Source organism: Halichoerus grypus, chromosome 11 (genome assembly GCF_964656455.1).
Source record: "Halichoerus grypus chromosome 11, mHalGry1.hap1.1, whole genome shotgun sequence".
Taxonomy (NCBI): Eukaryota; Metazoa; Chordata; class Mammalia; order Carnivora; family Phocidae; genus Halichoerus; species Halichoerus grypus.
In genome coordinates, this window is record NC_135722.1 from 90,352,236 (window position 1) to 90,375,197 (window position 22,962).

At 37.8% G+C, this 22,962-nt stretch overlaps 1 protein-coding gene across 2 annotated transcripts in view; it reads right to left on the bottom strand.

The window, feature by feature from the left end:
* The window catches only part of FAM118B (family with sequence similarity 118 member B), a 47,057-nt gene that overhangs the window by 13,058 nt on the left and 11,037 nt on the right, over positions 1-22,962 (bottom strand). Inside the window, exons 1-3 of one of the 2 annotated variants that reach the window (XM_036099292.2) lie at positions 11,421-11,439; positions 11,070-11,162; positions 6,686-6,938 (exon numbers count right to left, since the gene is read on the bottom strand). In XM_036099292.2, coding sequence (XP_035955185.1) covers positions 6,686-6,938; positions 11,070-11,155 — 339 coding nt within the window. In that variant the 5' untranslated portion in view covers positions 11,156-11,162; positions 11,421-11,439. Of the gene's footprint in view, positions 1-6,685; positions 6,939-11,069; positions 11,163-11,420; positions 11,440-22,962 lie in introns of those variants that run through there. The other variant, XM_036099293.2, reaches the window with a different exon arrangement.

Consider the following 22,962-nt stretch of genomic DNA (forward strand, 5'->3'; position numbering starts at 1 on the left):
TTATTTTAGCTAACTATCTCTTAATTCTATTTCTTTAAGTTATTACATCTTGCATATCAAACACAGAGAGGAAGGAAAGAGGCTTTTTGTAGCTGTGATTTCCTCAGACTTAAAATGAACATTTCTCTCTCTTGAAGCATGTGACCCTAGAACTAAATTTCCCACCAGTAGCCTAAGCAAAGACAAAGGAATGAAAACAAACAAAGGAGGTTCCACAGTCAAAAGGAAATGCCAAACTCCCACACAATTTTATGGACATTTTCTTAATCACTTAAAACAGTGAACTGAATCCAATGCTACATACCCTTAACTCTCATCTTTCTGATCCCCGATACAGTAAAAACAAAATCCGGACTCTTTCCCACCATGGTTATTAACAATTTATAGTGCACTTACTATGTGCCAAATACTTTATATACATTGTCTAACTTACTCTTCACGAGTTAAGTAGTATTAGCCCAGTTTTATAGGTGCAAAAATAGATCCTGAGAAGTTAAGTGATTCTCGCAAGGTCCTAGTGCATTTAAATGGCGGAGTCTGATTCCGAAACCCAAGTTCTCTGCATTGAATGCACAATGTATCCCTACTAAAAGAAACTGGCTCAGTAGATAGGCCTATTAAATTAACACTGCCATATTACTGCTGTTAGAGTCTTAAAAAAAAATAAAATAAAAATAAAGGACAGTTTCAAACATATATAAAAAGAATATAAACCCCACTGTATACCCATCATCCTGTTTCAACCATTATCACACATGGCCAATCTTATTTAACCTAAATTCCCCTCCACCATATGCCTCCCACCTCTCCCCTTGAACAGAATTTTTCTGAAGCAATTCCCAAGCACCATATTTCATGCAGCTACTTCAACAGCTTCCTAAAAGGACCCCTCCCTTACATATAAAACAAAACGTAACTATAATACCACCTATCACACCTAAAAGAAAAAATACTAATTCCTTATTATCAAATACTCAAGTGTTCAAATTTCCCTAAATGTATGGGTCTTTTTTTTTTTTTTTTTTTTTTTAAAGCCTCTGGTTTGCCTGTATTTTTTTCTTACATATCCTCTATTAAAGTGGGTTTTAAAACATGGCCCATGGACCCCATGGATCTCTAACATTCTTTAAGGAGTCTGCAAAGTAAAATTATTTTCATAACATTAAGGTAATTTGTGTCTTTCAAACTTTGCTGGTATGTGCACTGATGGTGCAAAAGCAATCGTGGGTAAAACTGCTGGTGACTTAGTGTGACTCAAGACAGTGGAACCAAGCTGTGCCCGTAATCACTGCATTCTTCATGACCAAAGACTTACAGTAAGAAAAAAAATTCCAGTGTCATTTAAGAATGTCCTTAATGAAGCAGTAAAAATTATTAATTGTATTAAATCTTGACCCTTGAGCACATGCCCTTTTAAAAGTCTGTGTGAAGAAAAAGGAAATATGCACAAAGCACTTCTGCTGCAGACTCAAGTATGATGGTTGTCTCCAGGCAAAACACTTGTGTGATTGAACTGTAAGCTCGACAATCCATTTTTTCATCAAACATTATTTTTACTTGAACAAATGACTGACAGACAAACTAGTCATTCAGATTTGGGCATTCTCAGGCATTTTCGCAAAAATAAATGAAGTGAGCCTGCCATTTTGAGGAAAACAACTCAGGACTGCTGCCTTGGTTGCCAATGACAAAAGTTGAGCTTTCAAGCAAAAACCAGAAATTAAAAAAAAATTACTTAAATTCAATTTAGTTAACATATAGTGTATTATTAATTTCAGGGGTAGAATTTAGTGATTCATCAGTTGCTTATAACACCCAGTGCTCATTCCCTCAAGTGCCCTCCTCAATGTCCATCCCCCAGTTACCCCATCCCTCTGTAGCAACCCTAGAGTTAGGAGTCTCTTATGGTCTCTTATGGTTTGTCTCCCTCTCTGTTTTTATCTTACTTTTCCTTCCCTTCCCCTGTGTTCATCTGGTTTGTTTCTTAAATTCCACATATGAGTGAAATCATATGGTATTTGTCTTTCTGACTTATTTCGCTTAGCATAATACCCTCAAGTTCCATCCACGTCATTGCAAATGGCAAGATTTCATTCTTTCTGATGGCTAATATTATATATACACATATATATAATATTGTATATTATATATATATGTATATATATAAATATATTATATAGATTTTATATAGATATATATATCTCACATCTTCTTTTTCCAGAATTTTAGAAATCTTTAATCTGCCACCATGAGCTTGACACCTTCCAAATACTTTTGTGATGAGATTGGTGGTGTTATTAATGAATACAATTTTTTGAGCTGTGTAGTAAAATGTGTCAATATCTAGAAGATATATGTAACTCAGCAAACCAAGATTTTCCAAATGACCAATGCATGATGTTACAAAATCATGCATGGGTGAAAGACTCATTCTAAGTGCAAGATGGATCATGGATTTTAATGCAACAGAATAGGAAAAGTTAAGATATGGATTTGACTTCAGATTCCATATTGCTATTAATCTTTAGGAAGGAAGCCACCACTTACTGAGTTTTTTGTGTAGTATCAACAACAAATATCTATAATTACCTAAAAAGACTATTAAAATACTTCTTTCTTTGCCAGCTACAGATCTCTGAGACCTGATTTTTTCCATATACTCAAACCAAAACAACACACAGTATATAAAGCAGAAAAGAGAATGCAGTTGCCTTCTTTAATAGAAGAGATTTGCAAAAGTGTGAAATAATATTATTCTCCTCACTAATTTATTTTTGTTTTTTTGGAAAATATAATTACTTTCCACAAACATGTTATTTACATTTACATGTAATAGGCTTATTGTTACTTTTCAGTGAGTATTTTAAACATTTCTCAATTTTTAATCGTGAATCTTGACAGTTATACTCCACATAAACAAAAGCTGCTTGAGTTTCTCAGTAATTTTTTAAGAGTATATAAAGGCGTCTTGAGACCAAAAAGTTTGATAATTGCTCCGCTATTGCAACTGACACTAACCCACAACTACATTTTAAGGTTAATAAATCTTCATCCGAAGATAATTAGTGACCCCAGTTTGATGTATTTGGTAGGTACACGCTTATTGACACTGACTTCAAAACTTCTCATTACTTTCGGGGCGCCTGGGTGGCTCAGTCGTTAAGCGTCTGCCTTCGGCTCAGGTCATGATCTCAGGGTCCTGGGATCGAGCCCCGCATCGGGCTCCCTGCTCGGCCAGGAGCCTGCTTCTCCCTCTCCCACTCCCCCTGCTTGTGTGTTCCCTTTCTAGCTGTCTCTCTCTCTCTCTGTCAAATAAATAAAATAAAATCTTTAAAAAAACAAAAAACAAAAAACTTCTCATTACTTTCAATCACAGTTCACCCAACTAGCAAAATCATGCTTTCTGTTCTCAGGAAACCACTGCAATGAATTAGTGAAGGTTACAGCCACGACAAGGGAGTGGCAGGACAACACAGTACATCCTAGTCTGAAAGAGAACTTCTTTATCCATAGACCAGTCTTCCTAGTCTAACACAGTAATCATGAGCTCTTTTTTTTTTTTTTTTCCAGAAAGATAACATTTTTATTGACTGGCTGACACACCTCCGTAATACTTTTTTTCCCTTATGTTTTTTGGCTACATACTCTTTAATTACCTTTTTATATGACAACAATTTTTTTTTTTTAAAGATTTTTTATTTATTTATTTGAGAGAGGATGAGAGGAGAGAGAGAGCACATGAGAGGGGGGAGGGTCAGAGGGAGAAGCAGACTCCCCGCTGAGCAGGGAGCCCGATGCGGGACTCGATCCCGGGACTCCAGGATCATGACCTGAGCCGAAGGCAGTCGCTTAACCAACTGAGCCACCCAGGCGCCCAACAATTTTGTTTTTTAAAGACATTAAAAAAATATATTTTCTTTCCTCTTTGCTCTCAAGTGTACTTTATCAGATATTAATACAGCCACTCTCACTTTCTGTTGATTAGTGTTTGGATTATACATGTTTCCCATCCTTTTACCTTTATTTTTAACAGCTCTACTGAGATACAATTCTCATAACATACAATTCACCTATTTTAAGTGTAAATTCAGTGATTATTTATAGATCCACAGATACTGCAACTGTCACCACAGTCAATTTTAGAACATTTCATCATATCAAAAAGAAACCACGTACCCTTGAAATACCACCCTGCTGCCCTCCATCGGTGCTCCAGGCCTCAGCAACTACTAATCTGCTTTCTGTCTCTAACAGATTTCCGTATTCTGGACATTCCATATGAACAGAATCCTCTAATATGTGGTCTTTTGTGACTGGCTTCCATTATGCTGAGGGTCATTCATACTGCAGCATTGTTATCAGTACTGAATTCCCTTTTACTGGCAAGTAGTATTCCATTGTATGAATGTGCCACACTTTGTTTATCCATTTGACAGTTAATGGACATCTGGGTAATTCTACCTTGTGTCTATTATGAATACGGCTATCACCATTTGTGTTAAGTTTCTCTACGGGCATATGTTTTCATTTCTCTAGGGTATATCTAGAAGTGAAACTGTTGGGTCAGATGGTAACACTATATTTAATTGTTTGAGGAACTGCCAGAATGTGTTCCACATTGTCTGTACCATTTCACAATCCCAGCAGCGTATGAGGGATTCAATTTCTCCACATCCTCACCAACACTTAACTATCTGACTTTCTGACTTTACCTCATGTGGTTTTGATTTGCATTTTTCTAATGACTACTACATGGAGCATCTTTTCATGTACTTACTGGTACATGGAACAATGTCTATTCAAATCCCTTGACTTATTTGCCTTTTTATTGTTAAGTTATAATAGTTCTTTATATATTCTGGATACTACACCCCTAGGAGATAGACGAATTGCTAATATTTTCTCCTGTTTGGGGGGTGGGGGCTGTCTTTTTACTTTCTTGATAGTGCTCTTTGAGCCTAACAGCTTTTACGTTTGGTAAGGTGTGGTATATCTACTGTTTGTTACTTGTGCTTCTGATGTCATGTTTAAAAAACTGCAGCCACGGGGCACCTGGGTGGCTCAGTTGGTTAAGCGTCTGCCTTCGGCTCGGGTCATGATCCCAGGGTCCTGGGATCGAGCCCCGCGTCGGGCTCCCTGCTCAGCAAAGAGCCTGCTTCTCCCTCTCCCTGCCACTTGCCTGCTTGTGCTATCTCTCTGTCAAATAAATAAATAAATAAAATCTTAAAAAAAAAAAAAAAGTGCTGCCAGGTCCAAAAGCATGAAGCTTTAAATCTGTTTTCTTCTAGGAGCTTTATAGTTTTAGCTCTTATATTTAGGTTTTTTATCCATTTTGAGTTAATTTTGTGTATGGTGTGAGACAGAGGTCCCATGAGCTCTTTAAAGCCTACTAATTATTTACATTATTCTAGGTTAGTAACAATTTATCACAACTGCGGACAAAGAAATGAAAAGAGGAAGTAAAAGGTATTAAGTTTCTGAAATGAGTTATGAACCAAGAGAAAATTACTTTTAAATGGCTCTCTTTTAGGCTAACTCTTTTTTTTTTTTAAAGGAAAGGTTTTTATTTTTTTTATTTTTTTATTTTTTTAAAGATTTATTTATTTGACAGAGAGAGATAGTGAGAAAAGAAACACAAGCAGGGGGAGTGGGAGAGGGAGAAGCAGGCTTCCCGCAGCGCAGGGAGTCCAATGTGGGGCTCGATCCCAGGACCCTGGGATCATGACCTGAGCCGAAGGCAGACGCTTAACGACTGAGCCACCCAGGCGCCCCTTTAGGCTAACTCTTAATGACACTTCTGTCCTATAAGCCTGAGAGCCTCGGAGGAAGGGGTGGGAATCAACACTAATAATTTACTTTATAACAAGAGTCCTATTTTTTTCCCAAAAATATATGATTTATTAAGATTTAGAGCATGCTTTGGCTACTCTACTATTTCTAAATGTATCTTAAATGAATTCTGATTTTTAAGGCATTTTGAAGACAATGCAAGACAAGGAGGGCCTTATCATTCATGAATTGGTATCCAACTCAGTTGGATAAAACAAGACAAAATTCCTTATAAATATTTTGAGTGATCACCTTTAAAAGGAACATTAAAAAAAATGGTGTTGCTTCACCCAAAAATGGTAAGAATTATCTCTAATCTTTCTGGGGTTCCCTAAAAGGCATGGATGCCAGGGAATACCACTTTCACAGTAATGAGCAGCGAATGCAAAGTAAATTCAAAACACAGCAATAATGGGACAGTGGCCTCATTTCTGTATATATAAAGACTTCAACAACAACCACCTCATTATTGCCATCTCACACACACACACACACACATACACACACACACACACACACAAATGGTTCAAGATAACTACCCTGAATAGGGTCCATAAGCAGACCTTTTGTGGAAGAGCCAAATGGTATGCAAATCTATACGCTAAAGGGTCACCCGGGTGGCTCAACTGATTAAGCCTCCAGACTCTGGATTTCAGCCTGGGTCACGATCTTGGGGTTGTGAGATCGAGCCCCTGCACTGTAGTCCATTCTGGGCGGGCATGGAGCCTGCTTAAGACTCTCTCTCTCTCCCTGGGTCTGCAACCCCCCCCCCCCCAATCTATAAGCTCAAAATGACTATCCTTATTACATTCAGCACGTGTGTCATGGTTTCAGGAAATACTGCCAGGATACTCACAGGAGAGAGTTTCTGGATAAGGTCATGGGCAACGTGGACAAGGTTTTTGTCTTCATGGAGACATTTCTGAAATTTTCTGCTCTCCTCGTCTTCTAGAAGATCAAAGTCAATGGCGGCATCCAGCAAGGCCTGAATTAAGCCCTTCCAGGACTTCAGGGCTGGAACCTGCGGTGCCACCGCGGCGCTGATGCCCGTTCCGATCACCAGCACAAGTTCCCGCGGCTTCTTAGTTTTTAAGCTTGGAAGCAGCTTCCTAAAAAAGTCAACCAAATGAAGAGGATTGGGAATGTCCAACAGATACGAGGCACACGGAAAGGCTGTTGAAAGTCATGGTTTTCAGCTACCACTTTCGTAGTTGCAAAGAGAACAACTACCAGTTTCTGATGCCTCTCCTGAGTATCTTAAGCAAAAAGACCAGAATAATGTGCCAGGGCTTGCTGAAAAACCTATTTCAGGAATCCTAAAAGGCAATCTTAAAATCAATTTTCTCCCTCATAGTTCTTTCAACCTAAGAAAACCCACTAACAGTAGGAAAAGGTCCAATTATATTATAGCCCAGCTGAGTTCTGCTAACTAAATTATATTTTAAGCCAACATTAAATTTCAAAAAACATGGAGTCCAAAGAGAAAAGAAATCCATACAAATTAAATTCCTATTGTTGAGAGATATAAAAAAGATGAAAGAAAGCCAAAGTTAAGCCCAAATTCTGTAAAAACAAATAAGATAAAATTGAGCATGACTAAAACTGAGAATGAGATAGTCAAGTATGGGAACATTTCACTGAGATTTTGTTCTAGTTTCTGCAAGGCAAAAAGAAAAAAAAAGTAGCTAACAAAATTCTGAAAACACAGGAGCTTTACCTAAATAAACAAAGATACAACTATTCAACAGATATGACAAGAAGTGGAAAACATTCCTTTCTTACTGTGAGACAAGCACAGAGTTCTGTCTTGAAGAGATAGCACAGACACAAGTTTTGTGTTTTGGTTCTCCATACCCCACCCCCTGCTTCAATCTGGAAACTATATTAAAGTCTGTTTGAAATACGTTTACTCACTTTAATTTTTGCTAATGGCAGGTGTTCTCCAAGAAATTGCCTTTCTCAATTTGTCAAAATAATAGAAAAAGGATTTGCATTTTGGCATAACATAAGAAATGGTACTTTAAGCCTTGGGGAAACAAACTTAAGAACTGCCTTCCCTATCTCCAACTCCTGAATTCAGTCATTCGACAAATATGAAAAACTTACAAAGTACCAGACACTATGGGAGGCACTAGTGATGTTTCTATGAATAAAATGAAGTCCCTAATCTTAAAAGTTTAGTCTACTGGAAAAGACTGATAATAGATACTAGAAGCAAATGATGAAATGAGTATCAGTTCAAGGCAATCAAGATATGGAAACATACACAAATATATACTCATAGAAAATTTCTAGAAGGATTCACAAGAACTGTAAATAGTGGTTAATTTTGGGGATTAGGGAGAATAAGGATTTTTACTCTGATTGTGCTTTATTATTTGAATTTTTTACCTTACCCATTACAGGTTTAAGGTATAATTTGCCTAATCTAAAATTTCCAGTTAAAAAGGAAAAAATTAGCAGTTGTGGTTTATTTCTGATTCTTCCTAAAACCACTAATTATAATTTTTTTAGAAGGTATAAATTCATAAAAATCAAAATAAGAAAAGATGACAGCAGACAACACAAGCCAACAAAATTTTAGGAGTTGTACAGTAAGAGATGATTCCCTCTATAAAACTTTCGGAATGTTCAAATAAATCTGAAGGTGGAGGGACAGGTGGGGCCAAAACAGAGGATTTGTTGCAAGGCCATATTAGAAGCAGTTAGGACTCTATGACTGGAGGCTTGCTTTCCAGAGAGGTTGAACCAGAAGGTTCTGTATTTGAGAACACTGTGCACAGCTTGGGAAAGGGAATTAAGTAAAAGTCAGTATAGGAAATACAAGACTCTCCCCTGCACCCTTCTCCCAGAGGAGACATTGGCAGTCAACCTTATACCTGCACCCTATTCCTGCCAAAATAGGGTGTGGGGAGAGGCTCCAGGAGGGCAAGCCTAATCCTCATCATTCCCCCATCCAGTCATCCTCTGTGGGGGAAAATGGCCAGCATGAGAAAAAAGACCCACACATTCTGATAGGTGGGGATTCCTCAGCTACAGAACCTGGCCCATGCTTGACATCCACAGCGAAGCCCATCAGCGACCAAGTCCCTTATGCACACAGATTCTCCAACTGGCTTTTTAGCGTCCTCTCTTAAATATGAGCAGACAAAGAAAGGTCACCTTACATTTGAACAAAGCCCCCAATGTGAGGGTTACACCTAAACAAACTAGCAGATAGAAAGGAATCTGCAGGAAACAAGCGACAATAGGGGAAAGACAAGAAAAATGGAAAAGAAAACGGTATCTCATATAGATTAAAAAAAAAAGGCATCTATGAAAAATGAACAAAATACTATAAAAAAGGGGTGGGCAAACAAATAGATTTCTTGGAAATTAAAAATATAACAAATAAATTCGTAACATTGGAAGAAAACAGAAAATCTCTGAGAAAGTATAATGATAAAGCAATAGAGAACTAGAGTCTTGGGCGCCTGGGTGGCTCAGTCGGTTAACAGTCCGACTCTTGATTTTGGCTCAGGTCATGACCTCAAGGTCATGAGGTCAAGCCCCTTGCTGGGCTCTGTGCTGGGCATGCAGCCTGCTTAAGATTCTCTCTCTGAGGATGCCTGGGTGGCTCAGTCGGTTAAGGTCTGCCTTCGGCTTAGGTTATGATGCCAGGGTCCTGGCATCGAGCCCTGCTGAGCAGAGAGCCCATTTCTCCCTCTCCCTCTGCCTGCCGCTCCCCCTGCTTGTGCACTCTCTCTCTCTCTCCGTCAGATAAGTAAAATCTTAAAAAAAAAAAAAAAGATTCTCTCTTTCTCTCTCACCCCCCCACGCTCACGCACACACTCTTTTTCTCTCTCTCTCAAAAAAAGAAAAAGAAAAAAGAAAACTATAGAGTCTTACTGCAGAAGATCCAACATCTGAATACCAAGAGTTCTACTACAAAGGCACAATATAGAAAAAACTGTAAAGGAAATTATCAAATAAGAAAAAAAATTTTCCACAGTGAATTATCAGTAGCCAACTTGTTAGGGCCACCTGATATCTAGACTCATATGAAGGTACATCACTGTGAAATTTCAGGTTGCTGAGAATAAAATAACTATCCTTACAAGCTTCCAGTGAGAAAAGAAGAGGTCATATAACACAAGGACTGGGAATCAGCAAAGAGTCACTATTTTGGCAGGAACACATAGCTGCTAGCAGAGAATGAGTAATAATTTCATAACTCTAAGGAAAATGATTTCCTATCTAAAACTCTACACTCAGCCAAATCATCAAATAAATGGACAAATATGATAAGGACATCTTCAAATGTCTCCAAAAACTCTTCTCCTGTGAATCCTTACCAAGGAAGCATAATGAGAGTATTTTTCAGGAAAATGAAAGGGCAAGACGATGTCTAGGAAAGAGAGGATCCAATACAGGAGAGATATAAAAGGAATTCTGGGGGTCACGGGAAAGGAAAATGGCAAACATCAGCAATGTAGCAGGCCTGGAGAACAACGGTCCAGAGCAGAGGACTGTCCAGAAGGAAAAATCTATGAAAGAATGTAAACTTGAGTAAATTACTGATGAGTGTCAGCATATCTAAGAGATTTATTCTGTCACAGAGTTTGAAGATAAGCTGATAGGTACATAGAAAACAAAGCAAGCAAACAAACAAAAAAGGATAATCTTTAATAACCTGGAGGAAAAAATGGACAAGAAAGTATAATCAAAACACTGTTAGGCTCAGCTATGAATACTATTCATCCAGTCATATATGTTAACTATTAAAAAACTGACTTAACCAAAAATTATGATATAAACACCGGGGGGATGTCGGGAAAGAGTGTTTGACGTGTGTATATGGTGGGGGCAACATGTGGGGAGAGGCTCCAGGAGGGCAAGCCTAATCCTCATCTTCCTTAATTGGAAAATAGACAACACCAAAAAACTAAAAAATAGCAGTATATACACATTATTTAAAAATATGGATGCAAGTATTAGAAGAAACAGATTAAAAAAGTTGAAAGTGATTATCTCTGGAGAGGGACAAGGCATTATAAGCTTTGAAGTACTGACTTTTAAATTATGTACATTCATGACATTTTTTAAAATAAAAATTAAATCCAAAATAAAAATAATTTTTATATGAAGGTCAATATTAATTTGTGAAAACAACTGGACTGTAGGGCAAGTTTGTTATTTTTTGTCATCTACCATAAATGGTAATTTACTAAATGTTCCTCGGATTCCCTTCCCTTGTTTACCTGGGCTTTTTGGTGGGGGGTGCGCCATCACTGAAGTATCCAAGAATCTTGTCTATATCAGAGGCCTGGCTCCCTGTAGAAGCCATCCAGTTTCTAAAATAGATTAAACACCACAGACCACAATTAGATCTGTAATATATACCATTCAAAATAGCACACACGTTAAAACAGTTTTAATGAGGTGTATACCCTAAAGGTGTTCTAGAGGTATTCCCTGCTCAACAGAGATTCATTAATTAATGAGCATCCCAAACTTAAAGAATTAAATTCACTTAAAAGAAAATAACCTTGTCATGCTCCCTCTCTCAAATAAATAAATAAAATCTTAAAAAAAAAAAAAAAAAAAATAACCTTGAAATTATGACTTTGGTGCTCCATACTGTCATCTTGTTTCTGTTCCTGAAGGCTCTCCCCTGCCCCCTTCTTCCCAAAACAAAACAAAAATCGATGTCAATTCATGTCAATTATTGCCCATCACTTTGTGTAGCCTAAGAAATACCTGCTATTCTCCCCTGAGACAGGCTTGGGAAGTCTTAGGGGATAAAAACAATCCATGGATAAGTGTGCTAATAGACTCCAATTATCCATTTACTATCAACTGAAGAAATCACTGAGTCAAAAACAGAACAATCAATACTAATTCGCTGATTGTTAGACATCCTTGTTGCTGAACAACTACATCCTCACAGGCAGCGAGGCACGTCTCCCTAGCTGAACAGAGTGGACTCTTAGACACTGTGATAAATGGGAAAGGTATTATCAAGCAAAGATGCATGAAAAATGACCAATTATGTTCAGGTGATGGCGTAACTAGCAAAAGTAAGAGAATTACCATGGATTAGAATGAAAATTATAATGAGAAGTTTTAATTGCTCAAAATTTTAGCAAACTTGCTAAATCTAAGGACCATTAATTCTAAAACAGCAGTATTTTAAATAGTGTGTACACACACACACACACGTATCCAACAAAAGGCAATACACAGTACGAGAGTTGTGACGGTTTTATTATTCTTTCATTGTCAACGTTTAGAAATAACCAGGGGCGTCTGGGTGGCTCAGTCAGTTAAGCGTCTGACTCTCAGTTTTGGCCCAGGCTGTGAACTGATCAGGGTCTTGATCTCATGGGTCATGGGATTGAGTCCTGCGTCAGGCTCCACGCTGAGCAGGGAGTCTGCTTGAGGATTCTCTCCTCCTGCCCCTCACCCCACGCACCCCCCCCCAAATAAATAAATAAATCTTTAGAAATAACCAAATTCCTACTAATTATTTCAAGTTTACTATTTTAGTAGAAAGCTTTTTCTTCATGTAAACATTTTCTCAAGTCTGCTGAATTAATTTTTCTGGTAAATAGAAGGCTCAGTTCCTTACCCCATATTGCTTCACACATAATGGAATTCTTTGATATCATAATCATTAGGAAAATAGGAATCTCAAAATCATAAAGTGAGTTAGGAAGTAAGCCATCTTTCTAGTCAAATCTTTGATTCTGTTGGTGAGAAAGCTGGGGCTCAGAGAAGACACATGAATTACTTAACTCAGTAAGTTGTGCCTTAATAATCATTGGAGATATCTGTTAAACATACGTGTTCTTAAAAATAACGTCTATTAGGGGCGCCTGGGTGGCTCAGTCGTTAAGCGTCTGCCTTCGGCTCAGGTCATGATCCCAGGGTCCTGGGATCGAGCCCCGCATCGGGCTCCCTGCTCCGCGGGAAGCCTGCTTCTCTCTCTCCCACTCCCTGTGCTTGTGTTCCCTCTCTCGCTGTGTCTCTCTCTGTCAAATAAATAAATAAAATTAAAAAAAAAAAAAAAAGTCTATTAATTAGCTTAAAGACAGTATATATTCTCAGGCTCTAAACCCAAAATACTGAACCAGAATCTCCAGAATCTTCAGGAAATTCTTATGATGAGGTAAAAAGGAAACATCCAAATGAAATGCAACAGTTTTTCTAAATGTCTACAAATGTAGGACATTTAACACAGGCATACCATCTGCTATCCTCTCTTCATTTAAGCGCATATATCATTTATTATAGTCAATACCATCCCAGTTTGCTAAGAGTTAATCACCATTAAAATATTTCCAAGTTTTAATTTATGGAAGTCATTTTCTACTCTAAAGTCCAGTCTATGCTCTAGATTGAAGAAGAATTGGTAGAAGAATGGTTACTTCTACTGTATGTGGGACGACCTGTTAGCTTGGGATAGTTTTAAAAAATACACAATGAAAAGTGTGTATGCTCATGCTCTTTCTTTAAACATGGTTCTAAAAGGCCATCATCTGAACAAATTACAGCCATGCAAAAAATACTCTGTATTAAGAAAGATTAAAGTAAAAAGGGAATTAATTTAATGTTTATTAAGTTTTGAAGACAGACATCTTCAGAATTCAGTGCTCAGTTCAGCTACTAAACCTGAGTTTTAACAAACTGATAGTGCTTACCACATGCCAAACACTATTTACAAATATTAACTCATGTAATCCCTATAAGCTTACGAAATACCATTATTACCCTATTTTTAGGGATGAGAAAACTGAAGGACAGAAAGGCTGGGCAGCATAATTCAAACCAAGATAGTCTGCCTCCCAAGACCATGGTCTGAAATATTCTATTTATTACAACCTAAAAATGTTCTCCAAGTATTAGCATCTCACCTTTTGTTCATTTGTTTTTAATTTGCAGGCCAAAACTATCAAAAAAGGAAGATCCCACATTCCAGAAAGATTTACTCGAAATAATTCTGTGGCTCAGGTCATGATCTCAAGTCCTGGGATTGAGCCCCACATCGGGCTCCCAGCTCAGCACGGAGCCTGCTTCTCCCTCTCCCTCTCCCCCTGTTTGTGCTGTCTCTCTCTCAAATGAATAAATAAAATTAAAAAAAAGAAAGAATTCTGTATAATGCTTAACAGCTGCTTCATGACCAGGTGCTCTGCTGATGTAATCATGGCACCGACTTAAATTCAGAAGCTGAATGAAACAGCTTTTTCTGGTGACAAGTGCTATTTGTTACATACCCCCAACCACCACTAATCTACCTAGACTGGTCCTATCATTTTCTCCTGGAAAATATGCTAGGCCACTTTTGCTGGATTCTAACAGATGGTAAATTCTTGATGTCTATACCTGAATACTAAGCTTTCTTATTTTTTTTCTTTACACAGTCAACTATTCTGAAGGTCCATTCATTCTACATAATTTAAGATAATTAAATATGGCCAAGACCTCCTAACAAGTTGTTACTGCAATGTTTGGGTCCTCTTATTTAGGAACTGAATGAGAAGAAATTCAGTATCGCCACATTATATTTGATCATATACACATCCTGTTTTGTAACAGGATAACATCTTTCCTTCAGGCTAAAGGATGCCTCATACGCTACAATCTCACACATACATCCCAGTGGCATCAAAGCATAAACCATATCTTATTTCTTCCAGAGTACTGTTTCAGAAAAAAAGAAATCCATTTTAGTGTTTATCCTAAACAACATGCAGTTACTTTAAAAAGCTTCCACACTGTGAAAATCTTACAAAGCACTGCTAACATGCATCAGCTAGTTCACACATTAACTTCTTTTTGTGATCACTATTTGAGCTTTTCATTTCAGTGGGACTTGCTATGTACAGCAGAGATGGGAAAAGCTTTTCTGCCACAAGACCAAAGGCAATTGCCTGTGGCAGTGTCTTTGTTACTACAATTACTGCTAAAGCCACCAAAAAACTCCTTCAAGACCAAGAGAGTTCAGCAAAATAAAAGTCAGATATTTGGTAAATGCTCAGAAAAGTAACAGCAACCTCATTAAATTTTGTAAGGCTCAAGCCTGCATATAAGAAAGGACACTTACACTTTGAAGCCTGTCAGCTTGGCATGAAAAAGAATGCTTCCATCTGGTAAATCAAAAGGAAAAATCAAGGCAAGCGTTTTGGGAAAAATCCATTAAGAAACAAGGAAAAGGGACAAGAGGAAAAGGGGTGGTTATAGGACTGAAATTAAATTCATAAAAACTAGAGGACGTGTGGATTTGAAAACATTAACGAATCACAGTAGCTCTTGCTTTCCTAGCATCTTGGTGCTGCAATGATAGCAAAATCTGGTTCCTTTTCCGGTTCAAAAATCAGAGTGAGGTCTCTCCCTGTGCTTCTGGTGTGTAGTGTTCAGCTCAAACAACTGGCAGGCCAGAAGGAACTCAGAATACATTCTGGTATATGGGTGGATGGAATAAATCAAAAGGAGAGAGAAGTTCTAATGATGACATTTTTGCCTGGAAATAAAAAGATCTACAAACGACTAGCTTGAGGAAGTGGTACCTTTCTTGCCTTAAAAGATCAGTTTTATTTACAGCAAGCTTTCCCTCATTCTATTAAAAAAAGGGGGGGGAGGCACCTAGGGGGCTCAGTCTGTTAAGCGTCTGCCTTGATCCCAGGGTCCTGGGATCGAGCCCCACATCTGGCTCCCTGCTCAGCGGGAAGCCTGCTTCTCCCTCTGCCCCTCCCCCTGCTTGTGCTCTCTCTCGCTCTTGCTCTCTCTCTCAAATAAAGAAATAAAATCTTGAAAAAAAATAAAATAAAATCCAAAATGGTATCATAATGTACTTAACATGTTAAAAAAAAAAAAAAAAAGACCGTGACTAGAAGACTGGTTTATTTCTCTAGCACAAACACATAAAAGGGTTAACTTCATTTTTTAAGGGAAAAAGATAGTCATCCTCCAACTTGGAAGAAACCAAATCCCTCTAGTTGTGGCTTTTGGCCTAATTCCAACACATCTGGTTTTTAACAACTATGGGGGAGGGAGAAAGGAAAAGATATCCAGTATAGAGTACTACAAAAGCGTACTCAACAAGCTTGTTGACAATTAACAAATCAAATGTTTTACTCAGGTAGTTGGTGAATTCAGTTTCATGATGTAGACTGCACCCTTTCCTATCAGTGTATAAAACAAATTTTCCATTTTCTTCCTTCTAACACACACACACATACACACAAATGAAACTGATATAGAGGAATTACATCTACTAGCGCTAGGGCTGGATTGCTCTGTGTACCCCAGTCTCGAAGCACGTCCTCTACCTCTGGTTAACTCAGTTTGCTCTTACTTCTGTATCTAAATTGCATGTGACTGACATCCTCTACGCTCTGTCAGGTAAGATCTGCACCACACTTACTTCCTGAAAATCTGCTGTAACGTAGTCACTGATAAAATGCCAGACAGACACTACTTACTCTTGGTATTTTACCAGCAAACACTGACCCAATATGTCTAATATATGAATGACCTCACCAGAGCTATATATGAATGACCTCATAAGAAGCTTGATCCCAGGACCCTAGGATCATGACCTGAGCCAAAGGCAGACACTTTACCGACTTTAAAGAATGAGAGGTTTGCCCCAAATTCTAGAAAGTCTTTTAATTCAAGTCCTAAGATCAACCACATTAGTATTCCAGGCTAAAGAGCTCAGACGTTGTTTATATCAGTTATTTTCAATTATAAAACCAAAGTAACATATTACGTATAGGGAACAAAATTGTTTCAAGAAGGAACAGTAAGACATCCAAATTAAAATTTCATCTGAGGGCGCCTGGGTGGCTCAGTTGTTAAGCGTCTGCCTTCGGCTCAGGTCATGATCCCAGGGTCCTGGGATCGAGCCCCGCTTCGGGCTCCCTGCTCCACAGGAGGCCTCCTTCTCCCTCTCCCACTCCCCCTGCTTGCGTTCCCTCTCTCGCTGTGTCTCTCTCTGTCAAATAAATAAATAAAATCTTTAAAAAAATTTTTTCATTTGAATTAGAAGTTGGTGACTGAAGTTGATGATTTTACTGTGCAAAGAATGCTAATTCCTTCTTTGTCACTGCTTTCCCTCCTGTGAAGCTTCTGAAAAGGTATACCCTGAAAACAATGACACATGTTGCTAAGGAAGGAGACATTTTAATAAAATATTTTCCATGTATCAAGTAAAAATCATACAATTTCATCGCAAATGGCATAGGGTATTCACTGAAAATGAGATTAAATAAATCTTCAAGGGCAAGATTTTATGTTCTAGGGAGTCCTTGAAAACTAAATCCCTCCTCTGAAGACAGTGTGGGTTATGTATGGCAATACTGTCAAGGGCTGACTTTTCATGTCAAAAGAGCACACACAATACTGCTGCATACAAATGCAGATTCATCCAAGTTTGGGCGATCCCAGAAGATCTCATCATTATAGAGGATCTCTCTATGAGCTAAAATTTGACCAGCCTTAAAGAAGGGAAGACTATTCTGTCATAACAAAAATAAAAATATTTATTAAGAATATCCCACCTAATTTCCACCCCTTTTCACTTGCTTGAGGATTTCTGACTCACAGAGTACTGAATTTGACAATTTAAAAAAAGTTATATTTTGACAATTATAAAGCTTGGCAAATGTTATGATTAAAAACCCTAAGTTTACCTGAATGTTAACAGTGATTAAGTGAATTCGCGGTCAACTTGAGGTGAAACACCTCAGAGGTCCCTATACCGTAGCCATGGAATCCAACCCCATTAAACAGCAAAACCAAGGATAGAATATAAGATACAAAGTAGATTTGCTTTACAATTATTCTTAGAGTTAACTAAAAGGAAAATAAAATGTTCTTCATTAAGATAAACAAAAAGAAATCACTCAAGTCCAATTTGTTCATTACTTCCAAATTCATGTTCAAGTGCATAGTTAAACAGATATAAGAGATAAAAAAATAATTGAATAGACACCCATCTTAGGTTCTTAATTATGTTTAAAACTCAGTTATCAGAATACCCAATAAAGAGTGACTAAGAATAAACTTGCTTTGAGTGCATTCTATTTCTTTTAATCTTGTCATATAACAGCTGTAATGTCTACTAAATGTTAGGTTCTTAAACTTTCCACTTAGAATGGCAATGGAGGGGCACCTGGGTGGCTCAGTCGGCTAAGTGTATGACTCTTGATTTCGGCTCAGGTAGTGATCTCGGGGTCATGGGATCAAGCCCCACGATCCCCACGTCAGGCTCTGCACCCCACAGAGAGTCTCCTTGGGATTCTCTCTCTCCTTCTCCCTCTGCACCTCCCAACAGCGCGCACACACTCTAATAAATAAATAAATCTTAAAAAATAAAAAAAAAAGAATGTCAAGGGAACTGGAGGCTTAAAGAGGTGGCAGTATTTCCTTTAAAAGAGGGTTAAAAAAAAATAAAGAGGGTAGACTACTAAATTTTGGGGTGATTCATATGCAGTCCTATCTGGAGAAAGAAGAGAAAAAGCCCTGCAATTTTTTTTTCTTAAAGCACTTCTAATTTGCAGTTCTATAAACACATACCATTTCCCTTTTTTTCAGTGAGAAGTACAGCTGACCCCTGAACAATGTGGGAGTGAGAGGCACCAACCCCCTCCACGAAGTCGAAGATTCACATATAACTTTTCACTCTCCCAAACTACTGTTGACCATAAGCCTTACTAGTAACATAAACAGTTGCTTAACACATATTTTCTGTTATATGTAGTATGTACTATATTCTTAAAGTAAGTTATTTTCTCTAGAAAATAAAATGTTAAGAAAATCACAAGAGAAAATACATTTACAGTAGTATACTGTATTTATCAAAAACAAATCTGCATATAAGAAAATAATCCCATTTACAGTTGCACCAAAAACTAAAATATCTAGGAATAAACTTAACCAAAGAGGTGAAAGACCTATACTCTGAAAACTATTAAACAAAGATGAAAGAAATTCAAGATGATGCAAAAAAATGGATATTCCATGCTCAAGTTGGAAGAATAAATATTGTTAATATGTCTATACTACCCAAAGCAATCTAAAGATGTAATGCAATCCCTATCAAAATACCAACAGCAATTTTCACAGAACTAGAACAAACAATCCTAAAATTTGTATGGAATCACAAAAGACCTGAATAGCCAAAGCAATCTTGAGAAAGAAAAACAAAACTGGAGATACCACAATTCCAGATTTCACGTTATATTACAAAGCAGTAGTAATTAAAACAGTATGGTACTGGCACAAATAAAGACACATAGATCAATGGAATAGAACAGAAAACCCAGAAAGAAACCCACAATTATATGGTCAATTAATCTTTGACAAAGGAGGAATGAATATACAATGGGAAAAAGTCTTTTCAATAAACAGTGTTGGAAAAACTGGACATCCACATGCAAAAGAGTGAAACTGGACCACGTTCACCATACACAAAAATAAACTCAAAATGGATTAAAGACATAAATGTGAGACCTGAAACTATAAACATCCTAGAAGAGAACACAGGCAGTGATCTCTCAGACACTAGCTGTAATATTTTTCTAGATATGTCTCTTGAGGCAAGGGAAACAAAAGCAAAAATAAATATTGGGACTATATGAGAATAAAAAGTTTCTGCACAACAAAGGAAATAATCAACAAACCTAAAAGGCAACCTACTCAATGGGAGAAGATATTTGCAAATGACATGTCCGAAAAAGGCTTAGAATCCAAAATATATAAAGAACTGCTACAATTCAACACCCAAAAAACAATCCAACTAAAAATGGGCAGAAGACACGAACAGACATTTCTCCAAAAAAGATACAGACGGCCAACAGATACATTGAAGATGCTCAGCATCACTCATCATCAGGAAGATGTAAATCAAAACTAAAATCAAATAATCGCCTCACACCTGTCAGAAATGGCTAAACTCAAAACACAAGTAACAACAAGTGTTGGTGAGGATGTGGAGAAAAAGGAACCCTCTTACACTCTTGGTGGGAATGCGAACTGCTGCAGCCATTGTGGAAAACAGTATGGAAGTTCCTCAAAAAATTAAAAATAGAACTACCCTACAACCCAGTAATCGCAGTACTGGGTATTTATCCAAAGAATACAAAAACACTAATTCAAAGGGATACATGCACCCCTATGTTTATGCAGCATTATTTACACCAGCCAAACTATGAAAGCAGCCCAAGTGTCCATCAATAATTGAACTGATGAAGAATAAATGGTATATACATACAATGGAATAATTCAGCCATAAAAAAGAATGAAATCTTGCCATTTGTAACAACATGGATAGAGCTAGAGAGTATAATGCTAAGCAAGATAAGTCAGTAAAGGAAAGCAAATACCTTAAGATCTCACTCATGTGGAATTTAAAAAACAAAACAAAGAAGCAAAGGGAGGAAAAAAGAGAGACAAACCAAGCAGCAGACTTTTTTTTTAGTAGGCTCCATGCCCAGCACAGAGTCCAACGCGGGGCTTGAACTCACGACCCTGAGATCAAGACCTGAACTGAGATCGAGTCAGACACTTAACCAACTGAGCCAACTAGGCACCCCAACAGATTCTAAACTATAGAGAAACAACCGATGGTACCCAGAGGGAAGGAGGGTGGGAGGGCGGAGTAAAACAGGGAATGAGGATTAAAGAGTACACTTATCATGATGAAAAAAAAATCTACGTATAAGTGGACCCATGCAGTTCAAACCTGTGTTATTTAAAGGTCAACTGTAGAATGTTTTGCTTCAGAAAGTCAAAGACCCATGCTTCTGAGCATTTTCTTTAGTGGTCTTACTTGAACTTCAACCTCATGGTTAACTAGGCTAGAAACAATGAACAGCAATTCACAGATAGGACTCAAATATAAAAATCAACCACGACAAATTGGGAAAGGAATCGATGAGAAAGAAGATTAAGAAATTAAAAAAGATACTCTATGAAAAATAAAATTCAGAAACATGGGGAAAGATTATGGCAAGTATGGCTGGAACAACTCCAGTGATCGCACTGGATAAATTGGTTCTTTATAAAGCACACTGTGCATCTGAAACAAAGGGCACTGAATACATATACCAATGTAAGACACCTGATATGCATGGGACTTAGGCAATACTGTACTAGATTGTCACTGATTAGGATCTTGTGAATGTAGTGTGATGATTTAGACTGGAAACTTAAGAAACACAAGGAAAACTTCACAGAGTCAAAAAACAGAAAATTTGACCACCTAATTAAAAAATGTTAAAAGGATTTAGAGCTACTGAGTTTGAAAGACATAAGGGAAGTAAATCAAACCTGCTCTTAGAGCCTAGTTTCCTCCGACTAAGCCCAATCCTCAACACTATCACTGCTCCTCTTAGAGACAAGTACATTTGGCACCCCTGCCATCCTTTGCTATAAAACAAAGGCTTTTGCCTTTCAACCTGGAGACCTATAAACTGGAATGGTAAAATTTCAGTTTTTACTAAATGCCAGGTCTTAAGATCATGTGATCCAACATCATTTCTTACCCATATTTTGTATGTTTAGCTGCCCTATGAAATGAACTTAAATTTTGTGTTACTTTGGAATTATCTAATTTAAGACATGAGTCTAGGTGTTCATCAATAACATCTACAGAACATTCACAGGATGGGAATTCTTAGCCCTATTATTCATGTATTTTGGCTTATGAACTTTTTTGAAATTGAGGAGAAACTCGTTCCTAGAAAGCCAAGTAACTCTGTCCCTCCTCCCTCTGGACACACTAGCCTCTTTCCTGGTACTCAAACAGGCCCGGTACACTCTTGGTTGTTCCTTCTGCCTGGTACGCTCTTCCTAAGTTTTAAGTTTTTGCTCAAATCTTACCTTCTCAATGATGCTACCCCGACTACCCTACTTAAAACTGCACTCTCTCCACTTAATGCATTAACTGCTCTACTTTTTAAAGATTTTATTTATTTGACAGAGACACAGTGGGAGAGGAAACACAAGCAGGGGGAGAGAGGGAGAAGCAGGCTCCCCACTAAGCAGGGAGCCCGATGTGAGGCTCGATCCCAGGACCCTGGGATCATGACCTGAGCCGAAGGCAGATGCTTAACGACTGAGCCACCCAGGTGCACCGATTTATTTAGAGAGAGCATGTGCATGAGCAGGGGGAAGGTCAGAGGGAGAGGGAGAGAATCCCAAGCAGACTCGGCACTGAGCGCGGAGCCTAATGCAGGGCTCAATCCCACGACCCTGACATCATGACCTGAGCCCCAACCAAGAGTCAGATGCTCAACCGACTAAGCCACCCAGGCTCCCCTAACCGATTACTTTTTATTTCAAAGCCCATACCACTCTCTAACATATTAATTATATTTATGACAAGCATAATAAATATACTAATTATGTTTATTATTTGTCATCTGCCTCCACCCGCTGGGAAGTAAGCTTTTCAAAGGTAGGAGTCTTTGTTTAGTTCACAATATATCCCAAGATCCTAGAACAGTACCTGGCAGATGGTAGGCATTCAGATATTTACTGAATGAACTAACACAAATGCAAAATGTTGCTCATGATTTGAATTACAAGAAAGAATTTCCTATATTACAGAAAACACATTTCCTACTAAAAGAAATACCCCATTAATGCTTTGAATGTAGCAAGAACCATGAAAGACCATTTCTTTAAGTGGAACATATGGGAAAAGCCACATTCCTGTGAACATAGTGTGCACAGTAAATCAACATTCAGACTATCAATTTTCCAGATATGATCATAACAGCCAGTGACGGTAATCTGATCCTAGCAGGCAAAAGGATTTCAGACTTAAGCTTTCAAGAACATTTTTATATATAAATCATTTTATTTTTGTAACTCAAGTTTCTGACATCTAAGATGTAAACTGATAATCTTAAGGGTAGATTCTTAAGGCAAGAACTCTTTCTGGCAAATGACTCTAGGACCTCAGTATTTTGGGCTAAGAAATCAGTTTCTGTATTTTATATACTAAATCTATCCAAAGTGCTTTCTTTACACATGACCAGAGAAGAAGAAAAGCTTATGTAGCGGCAAAAGGGATTTCAAAATACAAACTGGATTAAGTCACAGTTTAAAACTATTCAATGGTTTCTCACTGCGGTTAATAAA